The sequence below is a fragment of the Heptranchias perlo genome, chromosome 4 (assembly GCF_035084215.1).
Source record: "Heptranchias perlo isolate sHepPer1 chromosome 4, sHepPer1.hap1, whole genome shotgun sequence".
Taxonomy (NCBI): Eukaryota; Metazoa; Chordata; class Chondrichthyes; order Hexanchiformes; family Hexanchidae; genus Heptranchias; species Heptranchias perlo.
In genome coordinates, this window is record NC_090328.1 from 112,679,699 (window position 1) to 112,694,199 (window position 14,501).

Here is a 14,501-nt window from a genome sequence, read left to right on the forward strand (position 1 = left end):
ATTGTGTCATTAATAACTCATTTTAATTATAAAATGTTTGTAATCTTCCCTCCTCAATCTACAGTTCCAGGCTTTAGAAGCTTTTCAAAATTAGTTACACATGCTACAGCAGCATGGAACGTGTAAATGATCCATGGGGTTCTACTTACCCGATCTTTACAGTAAATAAAACACAAATGTAAAAAAAGAACTGATCCCAAGCACAACTGGATCTTATCAGAGTTGACCTGAAGTGTTGTTGCAACTGATATGTTTAAAAATGATGTGGTTTTATTATTTGATATGATTTTAGATGGTGGAACAGAATGAGGCTGAGCTAATACTTGTGTTTTGAATCTGTAGGATTCAGGCTCTCACTCTGTTGGTCATTCTGATTCCAAATGCGGTCTAACTCTAGTGAAAGCATAAACCATAATTGCATTCTTATTTCACATCATGGGAAACCTGAAACGGACTGGATTAAAATCCAACTGTGAGGTACAAAATTACTTTTACAGAGAACTTGAAACCAAATGATACCTAATTCAGTTTCCAAATTCACTGAACTAATGGGAATAGATAAATCAGCGACTACATTGGCAAGTGCGGAACTGGAGGAGGAGGCAAAGCAGGACAACCTTCACTTCGGCCATCTATCTCCACTGCTACATTTCGCTCTACTGAACTTTTCTATCTGGGGAGGGGATCTTGGCATCGATTCTGGAGCGCGCCCAAGATCGGGCCATCTGTTCAGAGCCAGCACAATTGATGGAATTGAGGAGCTAGAAATATTCTAAGCGCAGGCTGGGTCAGGAAGGGAGCAGGAGCCCAATGGAGACATTCACATTGACTCAGATTTGGGTGGGCCTAGCTGCTAATTGGGTGGACTGTGGCACACCCAGGCCCACCCGTGACTACACCTCTGCTTCCTACCAAGGAACACGGAGGCCAATTATAACACATCACCACAAAATCAAACCTCGGACTTTTTTGGTCTTAATGGCTCAGTAGCACAGCACATGGCGCATTTAAAGGCTGAATTGTCAATTATGTTCAACATTAAGTGAAAAATGTTCTAAATGTTAGTTAATTTTGTAACAGAAGGCAAACTGCTGGCATTATGAAAGATATTGTAGGATTTTAAAACATCAATCTGGAGATCTCTGAACTTCACCAGACTAGATATTTCACTACAATGTTCAGCCATTTTATAAACATGAATGTATGCTGCAGAAAAAACCACAAGCACAGCTCAGAACTATGCTAACAAGGACATCAATCATGTCAATACCTGTATTTCTTTCAGGTCTTTGTCATGAAGATTCTGTAGAGGATCAATGAAGTTTTGTTTTACTTCCATATCTAGGGCATCTTTCACTTCAGCAAGCTGCTTCATAGCTTCTCCAGCATCTATCAGGGCCTGACCTAGAAGACAATTCAAAAATATTTATTTTCAAAAGTAGGCTTTGAAGATCTGCATTGCTATTTCTACTTTCAGAAAAATTGTTTTCATAAATATCTTTTTAAACTTCATACCTAGTATTTCATAATGAAAATATCAATTCCCTTTCCAATCTATTTAAATCTCCCCAGAATTAACTCATTCTTATTTCATGGTAGTAATATACAGATTAACAAAATATGATGCTTATAATTACAAAACAAATTACCAGTAAAGAGGAATGTTTATAGACCACAGCAAATGACATCAGCCCATAAGAGTGTGAAAATTGATCAAAAGTCCACTGGGTTCAGATTCAGACATTGATGATCATTTGTAAAGCAAACATGCACACAGTTTGGGGTTGGCTGACCCTTGTGCACGGAATATTGTATGTTATTATTTGTTTGCGACACTTTCTACAGTGGATTGCGCTAAGCCTCCAGTCTCCATTCTACCACTACCAATTCTCACACCTTAGATATTGTACCCCAGTTAACACTCCACAATGCAACGGAAAGCTCCATTAAATGCATTCTCAAGGTTATGGAAGGAGAAAGGAATAACAGAGTAATAAAAAGGACAAAAAGAAAGAAAAATGGATTATATTATGCTGCAGAGATATCCTGAAATTTCTCTTTCTCTCTCCTCCCACCCCACACTGTCGCTGAGTTTGGTAACAAGTATTAGAATTAAGTCTGCATTACATCACAGCTTTCATATCCAGGAACAGAGCACCAAAAGATAATTTACACTAGTACATAAATCAAAGCCCTGAAGTTCAATGGTCATAAAATGTATGCATCGGAGATTGTGACATTATCCCACTACACTCCCTCCTTCCCCAACAATAAAATAGCTGGGATTCAGATTTTTAATCTCAGCAGGTCCACATTACTGACTGTATTTATTCTTATCGTGTTTGTGTGCACTTTAGTGAAAAACATTATGTCAAACAGATATAGTTAGAGTATGTTACACAGTAATGACAAATCATAAATCGGAAGAATGAATGTTTTAAAAGGCAGATTATGCATAATTATACAAATGGTTAGAAGTATAAGCAGGCGAAATAAGCCATTGCTTCTGTTTGATATGGCTGTTCAGGCCAATAAACAGCCTTCATGCTGATTAATTGACATGCGTGGTCTAATGTACTGCACTGCAGAGCTTTAAGACAAGGGATTGTGCTTGTGATTCCCCATACACCAATCTTGGCCGTGCTGTCAGGCTAGGAATGAGCAGGACCAGGTGCTTCCCCAGAGGGAGAAAGGGGATGAGTGAAACACGCTATCCTGCTCTCATCCACTTTGGGCAGCTGGCTTTGGGCAGGGGTCTGTCAGTACGTCACCTGCTCACCCCTTCTTAGCCAGAGAATAGCAAAAATAGCTCAGGGAGATCTACAATTTTAAAAATGGCAACCTAGTTGCCAAGTAGATGGTCAAAAGAGTTTGTGGCCTTGAAAATCCTACACCACAGACAGAGGGAGATTGTCCACAGTTAATATGTTTTTAGGGCAAAAGAACAAAATGGAGGAAATTGAAAATTATCCAAGCAATAACTCCACACCGTAATTTAATAATGTTTTAGTAACTTATCAAAGAATTTCATTTCGTAAGAATTATTAATGGCAGAGAATTTAGGTCTTATTGTGACACAGGATGCATATTACCCAATACAACAACTGTCTACATTGCAGTGATTATAATGGCATCACAGTTCACAATATAACTGCTTTATAAATTAGCATAATCTATATCAATGCACATAGACCATGTAAACAGCATAGCATTTAGTGTTGTGACAGTTAATTATAATGTTTCCCTTTAGCTAGCCTTTAATTAGGAACTGTATGCATTGTGCAGTAGACATGGCTTTGCTGAAGCTTGTACCAGCACGAGGTTATTCAAAGTCTTGCTGTTTTCATGGTTGAACAGCAAAAATAATTAATCTGCTGTTAGTAATGTCTGACAGTATTTGCTTTCTCTCTCTCTCTTTCTCTCTCTCTACCCCTCTCCTTATCCCTGCCCTGTAAATGGATCCCACCAGGAAACTATGCATTGTACTGAAAAAATGGCAAGTGGTAGTGAAACAACCATTACTATTCATTGTTTAAACTACTGAGGAGCCACTGACTCCTATATATGCTTTTCCCAATTATTGTCTTGGACCAGAATTAGGATTACAGTGATAGGCAGTACAGTAATCAAGCGTAAAAGGACAGTCAGATTTATTCTTTACAGGCTTGTAGCATCATCAAGCATGTATTTATATCTGTAAAATTTGAGCCCTAGCTCTGGAACCGTTGGATCTACAGCTTGTAATAGATTAGAAGGGATTTTCTACTTTCACTGAGCCATTTAAAGCTCTCTTAACAACAATACTTTCCATTTCTACAGCTCCTTTAACATACAACAACATTCCATGGGATTTCATGAGATGTTATCAGACAAAAATGGATGCCGAACTAAAGAAGATATTAGGAGGGGTGATTATAAGCTTGGTCAGAAAATTGTGTTTTACGGAGGGTATGAAAGTAGTGGGAGAGGCACAGAAGGGAAGGAGGGAAATTCAGTCTGAAACCTAGACAGTATGGCCACCAATGGCGGAACAAAATGTACAAGAGGCCAGATTCGGAGGAATGGAGAGTTTTGGGGAAGAGCTGGAGGAGGCTACAGAGATAGGGAGGGGCAAGGCCATGGAGGGATTTGAACACAAGGATGAGAATTTTAAATTGGAGGCACTGAAGGCATGGGAGCCAATTTAGGTCAGCGAGCACAGGGGTGATGGGTGAATGGGACTTGGTGAGAGTTAGGATACGGGCAACAGAGTTTTGAATGATCTGAAGTTTATAGAGGATGGGAGGCCGGCCAGACGCGAATTGGAATAGTCAAGTCTGGAGGTGACAAAAGCAGGATGAGGGTTAGGGTTAGGATGGATGAGGGTTTCCGCAGCAGATAGGCTGAGGACAGAGGTGGCAGTAGGTGGTCTTTGTGATGGAGAAGAGTCTGGTTCAACCTGAGACAGTGACCGGAGAGAGGGACACAATTATTGATAACCTTGCTGAGATCAGCAATCTACTGTTGAACAGGAGAAGGGAGCCAGAGTGTCACCATCAGCCCCAAATGGTGAACCTTGAACCCAGAATTGCAGTCACCACTACGCTGTAAGACCATTTAAAAAAAGCAGCACAAATCGAGCAAAAGTTTGAGATGAAGGCCCAGATTTCGGTCTCTTTACTGCCTCATTTGCCGGAAAGACCAAAGTCGCTAACTAACACCACTGTCTTCCTACTCACTGCCATTTTCGAGGGGGCCTTGATATCAGCAGCCACTCCCATTGGAAACAGGTGGGACTTCATTAGACCATCCAAACTGGAGTCCTATCTTGTGGGTAGGACCCCAATGCCATTTTAGTCTGAGAATGTGCTGCACTCCAACGGTACAGGGCCCATCCACTGACCCAGCGTGCAAAGCGGCCACAACTAGCGTCCCTTAAAAGGGATGACGGGGAGAGTTAAAAAATAGGTTTGGCGAGGGTTTCTTGGCAGCAGGGTGAGCATCACTGCTCTTCCTGCGTCTCAGTAAAAGTTCTCCCCAATGTTAACTTTCTTGTCTGCTTCCTGCCCCCCTCATCAGTCTGGTCCTTCCCTTTAATCAATTTCTGCCAACTCAGCCAGCGACGGGCTGCCGGATTCCCCCCCCCCCCCCCAACCCCACAATGACGACCTGCCCTTCAGTGCTCAGATCACGCTGGTAGCTCGTTACTTCCATGCAAGGGAAGCCTAACCATCAAAACAGGCCACTTCAAAATCTTCCCCAAAATCACTCCAACAAAATCATTTATTTTACACAAAAAGTCTTACATTTCTGATGATTCTTTTCTTTCATTATCTTCTTCTGAAAGGGACATGGGTTTTATGATTCAAAACATGGGTTTGTGATAACTTTGATCTATCCCTTACAGAAAAAAGAAATGGAAGGATATTTTTATCCACAAATGACATTTAAAAGGTAAGCTCTGATTAAACACTAACACCTGGGGTTGAATTCCATGCAGAGTTCAGGAGCAGATTACCAAACTTTGATCAGTCAACTATTACTGCTTTTCCTTAGCTCTCCTACTTATTTCACCCCAAAGGAACAAAAGAAAATTGGAAAGCCTTTGTGAACAAAAGAAACATTTAAAAACTTTGAAGTTCTCACTTTTATGGAACATTCTCACTACATAACACAATACACTTCAATGAGATGCTGAAAACCAAGATATATTTTAAAAGACTTCTTTGTTGTTCACATGAAAAATGTGATAGTTATGAAAAGCTTCAAACAACTCTATAACACTTAGTAACTTAGAAGTGTATATCTGATGTTCCTTGTCTGTCAGCTAGCTCCATCTGCATTTTAAAATAACCAGTAATGATGGACCATCTTTTTCAGTGTGAAGCTCATATTTGCACAATCTGCCTTGGATGTAGTTTAATAATTTTTCTAACTGCTGACCATCTCTCACATTTCATGCCATCATGACAGCTAAATAGGTGCCTATGTTAAAATACTCTAATCATCTGTAGAGTACAAAATGTAAAGACCATTGAGTTGATTAATATCTGCGATGGCACCAACTGTGACATACAGTGAAACCTGCCCATAAGACCACCTTTGGGACAGACTGTAGCTAGGCCTTATGCAACTTTACAGACCAGTGGTCTCCTAATACCAGTTCGAGTCTGGGTCATTCAATTTCGCTGTTGGGGGTGACGTTAGGTACTCACTATAGATAGGCGGTCTTCTCAGACAAGTTTCAGTGCATTCTGGATGGTTTGGAAACTGGACTGTGAACACAAAGAGGACATGGAGCACTGAAAGATATATCACCTAAATACAGTAACAGATTGAAAGTGCATATCTAACATGGTTAATACATCTTGGCATATGCAAGAGCAAACAATGATGCCACTATTTAAATAAATGCATCAATGGTTGTTGATTGTAGAGTCACAGGATCCAAAATAGCCTGTTTACATTGGTCACATTCTCTTCCCCCACTCCCACTCCAAATTAAAATGACATGATAAAAGATATGGGATGTCCTGAAAAATAAAAGTGGAATGAGAGGACAAATTAGAAATTACTTTGTGAAATAATTAGAACGACATGGACAAAAAATAAGCTTAGAAAGATCTACAGATCGGCAAGCTGTTATAGAATCATAGAAAGGTTACAGCACGGAAGGAGGCCATTCGGCCCATCGAGTCCGTGCCGGACTCTATTGATTAATGATGTGCGTAACTTTTCAAGTTGACTTTAATCTTGCTAATTTAGAAATTGAACCAGGGAAGCACGTGTCAATGAGAAAGATTTGACCAAAAGCAATAGTGAGGGAGTGATACTATTGCAATATAATTTTACACGAGTTGCAGGAATGGGCCAAAGCTAAGTTTTCAACAGCCCTCCCATTTCCTGAGTAGTTGGGGCAGGAAGCTACCATCACACTCAAGAAGGGACAGTATAGCAGAAGCATAAATTTGATTTCCTCCTCCTCTATAGTTTGGAGACAATAAGGCTAAATGGAGCAGTCCCCCACTGCAATCTTCACCTTTTTCTTCAAATACCACCATTAGCGGAGAGAAAGCCAAAAATAATCTGGTGCTATCTGCACTTCCATCCAAAATCACTCTGCATCTTGGGCCTCTCTAAAATGTATTATATTCTGGAGTCCTGTTCTCAGTGCAGCAGGTCTCCAGCTAGCCGGGCAGACATTTCTTTCCCTCCAATTTTCACCTGAAGGTGCTGACTCTTACTAGAGTACAGTTCCACAGACACCAACAGCCCAAGGAGCCATTTTTCATATATGAGCCGAGTGTCAGCAGGATATACAACTATGTGAGCACCTATTCTGTCCTCACCGAACATCCACACTTTCCAGTAGGAACCATTGGATATCAATCTAGAACAGGTGCTAATGTAGGGACACTAAGGTTCAATGTAGGAGCCCCAGCACTGAGACAAAGCAAGACCTTTCTGATCTGCATGGCTCCGGGCAAAATTAGCATTGACTTTACTCACAAAACCACTTGAGGGAATTTTGTGTATTTTATATATTTTAAGAACATGAAGTAAAGTAACTGCTCCCAAGTAGTTTTTCAACAGTGCCAAGTTCAGAGACTCCACTCATCAAACATCAACAGAGTTTGATTTCTGCACTGTGAAGGAAATTGGCATTTTGTGTATGAGGAGAATTTACCACCAGTGAGATCAACAGTAAAACCTACCTCAGTGCAAGAGAAGAAAAGATTTGAAAAAAAACATAATAGCACCTGTCACATCAAAATGTGTTTTGGAATTTTCCAACATGGTCATTTAATTTGTGATTAATCCACCCATTGTTGTCACATTCTGAATATATTGGACTTTTAAAAAAATGTTCTGGTTTAGTAAAAAAAAACTCTTGAAAACCAGCCCAATGTGATAAAAGTGTATATGTATGGTGTGTGTGTGCCTGTGTGTGTGAATGTGTTTGTATGTCTGTCTGTCTGTCCGTCTGAGCGTGAGCGAGTGAGCTTACCTGAACTATTGGATTAGCTACAAACTCACCAAAATTTGATTCTTCACCGAGTTCTTTTCCAAACTTGATCATACTTTCTCCCAACAGGCCCTCTGCCTGAGGATAACCTGGTCCTTTCTCTTGCCCTCGAATCTTGGACATTGTGTTGATCATTGTCAGTTTTGCTCTCGAGGCTAAATACAGAATACAATAACACAAAAAACACAAATAATTCCCTTTTCCTATAATCTGACATTTGGATGGAGACACTGTTTGTAGTGAAATTATAAACATCTTTTTATACACACATATTTATGATATCATAGAAAGAGAGAATGGAGAAGATCACCTCCCCTGTTGTCACATCACTGTTGACCGGAGGTCACCGGTTACGGTTACTGGCACCGGTTACGGTTACTGGCTTAGTACACAGAGGAGAAGAGTCAATTCTCTCTTAACTCTCAATTCACTTTATTCATGCCGTTAGATCATATACATATAGCTTATACGTCTGGTTAGATATAGGCATGCAGTTTACACCAGGTTATACAGTCTTTTACTCAAACTAAGATCTAAACGCACACCCACTAGGTTTCTCTGACACTCCGAGTGGTCACAGAACATAAAGGATAATACCCGAAAAGGAGAGCTGACGCTGGCCAGGCGTTCCGTTCTCTCTCTCTCTCGACGTCGTCTCTACATCCCTGACATAGGGTCTTCCACTTCTGCGATGGTTGGTCTCTGGAGTCTTCGCTCTGGCTCCACGCCTCAGATCCTTCATTCTTATTCCCAATCTTATCTCTTCAGGCGGTGCTTTCTCTCTATTTCGTTGGTTTATGCTCTCTCGCTTTTGCCTGGGTCTTCTCCTCATTGGCTCTGTCCCAAGGACTTAGGTAGCATTACCTCATTACTCCTTTCCTAAATAAGGACTTGTGTCTTACCACATTTCCTTTGTCTTTCACAATACTTGGTTAATTCAAACCGGTTCCAGGCAGTTGAGGCCAGTAACTGAACCCAGGTTACTTTAGTTCAAAAGTCGTTCCTGCCTCTGTATATCAGCAGCCGACGTCTCAGGTTACCGCGGCCCCTGGCCAACATCACATTACAGGGCACAGTTACATTGACCGCACATGTGCATCTGGAGTTGCTGTTGTTCAGTTTGATTGGCAGCAAATGCAGGTTTTTTTTTTAAGTCTGATCTGGTGAAGATGGGATTTGTACCTTCTGATGTGTACATGCCTGCCAAATAGTACAAGGCTACAGAGTCTATGGCAAAGATAGTTTTCTCTAGTAAGGTGTTTGGAGGGGTGTGCTGCCACTTGCTATATATAGAGTCTGCCTGGGAGAGATGGAGTATACAGTCTTGTGGTGCAGATGGAAATGTTGAGTAGACTTGGGAAACAGAACGTGTTGTGATTTGTTCCGTTGGAAAAGAATGTATAGGCTTGAGGCATATATGGGCCTATGACAAAATTGAAGTATTTTTATCTAGTTATGGTTTGGTGGCTCTCCTTTTAAATCCAGTCATTATACATAAGGGGGTAGAATTTCCAGAGTTCTCCCAATCTCCTGTCCAAGTTACAGCAGGACATTGGGAGAAACCCTGCAGGAATTCCAGACAAAAGAATTTAACAGCCAGCTGAAGGTGAATCTTGTACCAAGCCAATGTTACATTGTGTATTGTTTAAAAGTTACTTACAAATGCTAAACACTTAAAGATTCATTTTTTAAAATAATTTTGTCCAATTGAGGAGTTAGGTGGCAGGATGGCCAATATAAATATGTAACTATATTATATGCCTGTTACGTATGTGCTTGCTCATCTTTTGTAACATAAAATTGCATAATATTTTAAACTTAAAATGAGGAGTGATGTGGTGCTCTACTGCTTTTGAAGACTAAAGTGCCATCTTATGGAGACAACAGGATAAGTCCCGTAACTAAAAGCAACTATCAGACTGGTTTTGCTGTTTGCTTTCCAGGCACATTACTGAAACCGTACCTAGATCTCAAGGCTAGGGTTGCTCCCGAAGGTATGGGAGTTGGGACTCACCTATGAGACTGATCTAAGTTAGGACAGCTGAAATAATCTAGAGTATGAAGTTTAGAAAAGGCCCAAAAATGTAACTTGGCCTCTCTTGTAAGGAGAAGGTATGGCTTCAGGGACTGGTCCCTCACCATTATCGGCTAAAGGATCACGTGGTCTTCGAGTCCATATATAGTGGGGTGAATTTTTATAGGGGTTCTCTCGCTTGTCTGCCGGAACTTTGGACAGAGAGCCACGGAAACCGCAGAGGGGCATCAATGGGCATTATGACGTTTTCCCAGGGCTCCCACGGCTCTGCTACTGAAGTAAGGGCAGCCGATCAGCCAAACTCCCATGAGAATTCATCCCCAGTATATTTATTTACACACGCTCTTCAACACAGGAAAACTTTTCTCAAACCACGCAGCAATGTTACCTGCGGCCCGTGCTAAGGAGCTTTGGTTAACGTCCACCAGCACTCGGATCTACTTACTGAGCATGTATCAAAGTCCATTTCTCTCTTCCCAAATTGTTCCTCACTAACATCCCTCTCCACCTGCCTTTTCCTCTCATTCATATCAGGGAAATATATCAGTCCTTAAACTCAATTAGCTAGCATTGATTGGATAATACAGGCACTCTTACTAGTTCTTCAATTTTCCACCTCAATCTGCACATCTTGTCCATCAATACAAACACATTGGCCTTGATGTTATCCAAGACATTGAGGTAAATTTTAACCCCACGAACGGGTGGGTTGGGGGCGAGTGGGAAGGTAAAAATCATAAAAAAGTAAAACCCGACTCCAACCCGCCCACTTCCAGTTTTAACAGAAGCGGGTCGAGGGGCGGACGGCCAATCCACTCTCAGGAGGTGGGTCAGTCAGAAAAATGGGCCTCCATTTTAATAGGTTTTTTATTTTTAACCCCTGGGGGCCGGGATTCCCATGCCTTCTGCTTCACCCATGTAAGAGGAGGTGAGAAGGCCCGGATCAACAGGTGCGTGCCTTTATTGCACTGCTTGTGGGCACGGAGGAGCAGGAGTGTTTCCTCCAGGCCCAACAAGCCTACCAGCCGTGACCCCACACGAGATCAGTCGACCCCCTCCCCCATGTATGCCCCCCACAATTTCTGACCCCACCCCTTCATTTCCAACCCCCCCCCCATGATCTCCGATCACCCCCCACAACCCCTTCATGAATGAGCCCCTGATGACTGACCCCCGATCCCGATGACCCCTCGGATGTCTGACCCCCACCCCCCATCACTCCCCATGATCGACCCCCCCTCCCCCCAGTGACCGACACCCACCACCCTTCCCGACCTAAGACTTACCTGCCGGCATTTGCTCCACGGCTGAGACAGCCTGTCAATCTGGCTATCGGGCGTGAAACCTACAGAAAAAATTGAAAGACGTCCTTACGTCAAAATCGTAAGGACGTCCGGGAAACCCGTACTTCCACGTCAGTAAATCCCCCTGTCCTCTTCCCAGCTCCCCGTTAAAATTTACCCCATTGTTTAACTTAACTCACTCATCACCAACCCTGCATTGTTTTATATTTCTCCGTTTCCACAAGTAGATTCTCAAAAAAGTTACATTTTCCTTATGAAACACATTTGAAACAATTTTTAATCTTAGGACTACAAATCATGTAGTATCTGTGGGAAGTAAGAGTTGAATGCAAAGGCTTACTTGTTAAATATCTTATTATTGCAGGGGCTAGCAGCAGGTTGCATGTTGATGAACTGTTCCATTGTGTGCTCGACATATTCTACACTAAGCAGATCAAAGAGCTGCAATGTGTGAGATTTGATGTGCGTCAGAGTGAACAGTTCCTGTCCTTACCATATGACACCATTCCAGTTAGCAAGTAACAGTAATTCTGAATGACTGAAGATTAAGAACATAATAAAAAGGAGGAGGAGTAGACCATACGGCCCCTCGAGCCTGCTCTGCCATTCAATAAAATCATAGCTGACCTTCAACCTCAACTCCACTTTCCTGCCCAATCCCCATATCCCTTGATTCCCTTAGAGTCTAAAAATCTATTGATCTCAGCCTTGAATATACCCAACGACTGAGCATGCACAGCCCTCTGGGGTAGAGAATTCCAAAGATTAACAATCCCGTGAGTGAAGAAATTCCTCCTCATCTCAGTCCTAAATGTCGACCCCTTATCCTGAGACTATGCCCCCTAGTTCTAGACTCTCCAGCCAGAGTAAACAGCCTCTCCGCATCCGTCCTGTCAAGCCCGCTCAGATGTTTATGTTTTAATGAGATCACCTCTCATTCTTCTAAACCCCAGAGAGTATAGGCCCATTCTACTCAATCTCTCCTCATAGGACAACCCTCTTAACCCAGGAATCTTTGTTGCATAGCCTCGAAGATAAGGAGACCAAAACTATACACAGTACTCCAGATGTGGTCTCACCAAAGCCCTGTACAATTGCAGCAAGGCTTCTTTACTCTTGTACTCCAACCCCCCCTTGCAATAAAGGCCAATATATAATTTGCTTTCCTAATTGCTTACTGTACCTGCATGTTAACTTTCTGTGTTTCATGTACAAGGACACTCAAATCCCTCTGACTAACAACATTTAATAGTTACTCACCATTTTAAAAAATATTCTGTTTCTCTATTCTTCCTACCAAAGTGAATAACTTCACATTTCCCCACATTATACTCCATCTGCCACCTTCTTGCCCACTCGCTTAATCTGTCTATGTCCCTTTGCAGACTCTTTGTGTCCTCCTCACAACTTACTTTCCCACCTAGCTTTGTATCACCAGCAAACCTGGATACATTACACTCGGTCCCTTCATCCAACTCATTAAATAGATTATAAATAGCTGAGGCCCAAGCACTGATCCTTGCGGCACCCCACTAGTTACAGCCTGCCAACTCTCTGTTTTCTGTCCGTTAACCAATCCTCCATCCATGCTAATATATTACCCCCAACCCCATGAGCCCTTATCTTGTGTAACTAGGACAAACCTCTCATCCCACGAATCAATCTAGTGAACCTTCACTGCACCGCCTCTAAGGCGAGTATATCCTTCCATAGATAAGGAGACCAAAACTGTACACAGTAATCCAGGTGAGGTCTTCCTAAAGCCCTGTACAATTGCAGCAAGACTTCCTCACTCTTGTACTCCAATCCCCTTGCAATAAAGGCTAAAATCCTTGACCTAAAAGGATTTTAATGCGTTTAGTCTCTCTGTCATTTGAAAATCTTGTAGAATACATTTGAAAAACATATTAGGATGTTCTCATTAAGTTATGCAGAGTAGATAAAACAAAGAACTTTTGAATTCTGTTATAGAAAATGTAGTCATTTAACATTTTAAATTCAGATACTGAACCAAGAGACAACACTAGGAGGTATTAAATTAAACTGGGCAACAATTTAGAGGATGGTATAAACATAGTCCAAACAAAATATGGTTTATTTCAGCATTGCGACTTTGAATTATGTGCCAGTGGATTAATATTTAAATCTTAAGTGACAAATGGATTTTGACTCAAGTTGTATGAATGCAATATCCAATGAGCACTGCCAAATGTTTTATTTAGATCCCAGTTTAGCTGTTTTTTCTGAGACAAGAAAGTGATTTCTCAAACATAAGGCAGGCTTTTGTGTTTTTATTTTCATCAGGAGTAGTGAATATCTTTCATAAACCTTTGGGGGAATTTTAACTCCCTGCTCGGTGGATCAGAGCAGGCGAGCAGTTAAAATGGAGTGGCTTCATTTCATGCTCTTCCCGCCGGTCTGTGATTTGAACGCTGCTGGTTCTGGTGGTGGATGAAGCCCCCACTGGACTCTAATGGGAGCCTTGTGCATAAATACTAATTGGGGTCCTATGATGTCAATAGGACCCCGATAGCCTTTTAGCCGAGTCCTGAATGGGGACAGTATGATGGTTTACCCCGCCAGGTTGAAGCAGGTCGGCAGCTGGTGGGAAGGACGAAGAGTCCCTCCAGGTAAGTGAAAAACTTTCCTTTGTTGGGCCAGGATGAGCAGGAGTGCTCCAGGGCCCACAAGGAAAATCGCAGCCTTCCCTGCCCCTGCCTCCTCAGCAGCTGAAATCCTTGTCCACGCCATTATCGACTCACGACTCTCTCTGCCGGCCTCTCTGCTTCCACCCTCCGTAAAATACAAAACAACCACAGCACCATGGCTTCTATTCTCCCCTGCACTAAGGCTCACATCCCTACTACCTTAGTCTTTACCAGCTTCACTGGCTCCCTATGCCCTAGAGAGTGGCCTAAGATTCTCACCCTCACTCCATGGCTTTGCTCTCAGCCTTTGTAATCTCCAGTCCATGTCCTCTGCCCCTCCTACACCAGTCAATCATTGTTCTTTCCAAATCAAAATTGGCATCCACTCCTTCAGGCATAATGTTTCAGCTTGTGGTACTCCTTCCCTAAACAAGCCCACCTTGCCACCTTCCTCCACGCCTTTAAAAGCCACCTGAAGACCCTTCTTTTTGTGCTTTCTATGTGTCCCC

At 42.1% G+C, this 14,501-nt stretch overlaps 1 protein-coding gene across 2 annotated transcripts in view; it reads right to left on the reverse strand.

The window, feature by feature from the left end:
- Positions 1-14,501, reverse strand: part of LOC137321182 (endophilin-A1-like) — a 156,038-nt gene that overhangs the window by 13,562 nt on the left and 127,975 nt on the right. Inside the window, exons 4-6 of one of the 2 annotated variants that reach the window (XM_067983459.1) lie at positions 8,017-8,160; positions 6,195-6,254; positions 1,271-1,404 (exon numbers count right to left, since the gene is read on the reverse strand). In XM_067983459.1, the coding sequence (XP_067839560.1) occupies positions 1,271-1,404; positions 6,195-6,254; positions 8,017-8,160 (338 nt within the window). The remainder of the gene's footprint in view (positions 1-1,270; positions 1,405-6,194; positions 6,255-8,016; positions 8,161-14,501) is intronic. The other variant, XM_067983460.1, reaches the window with a different exon arrangement.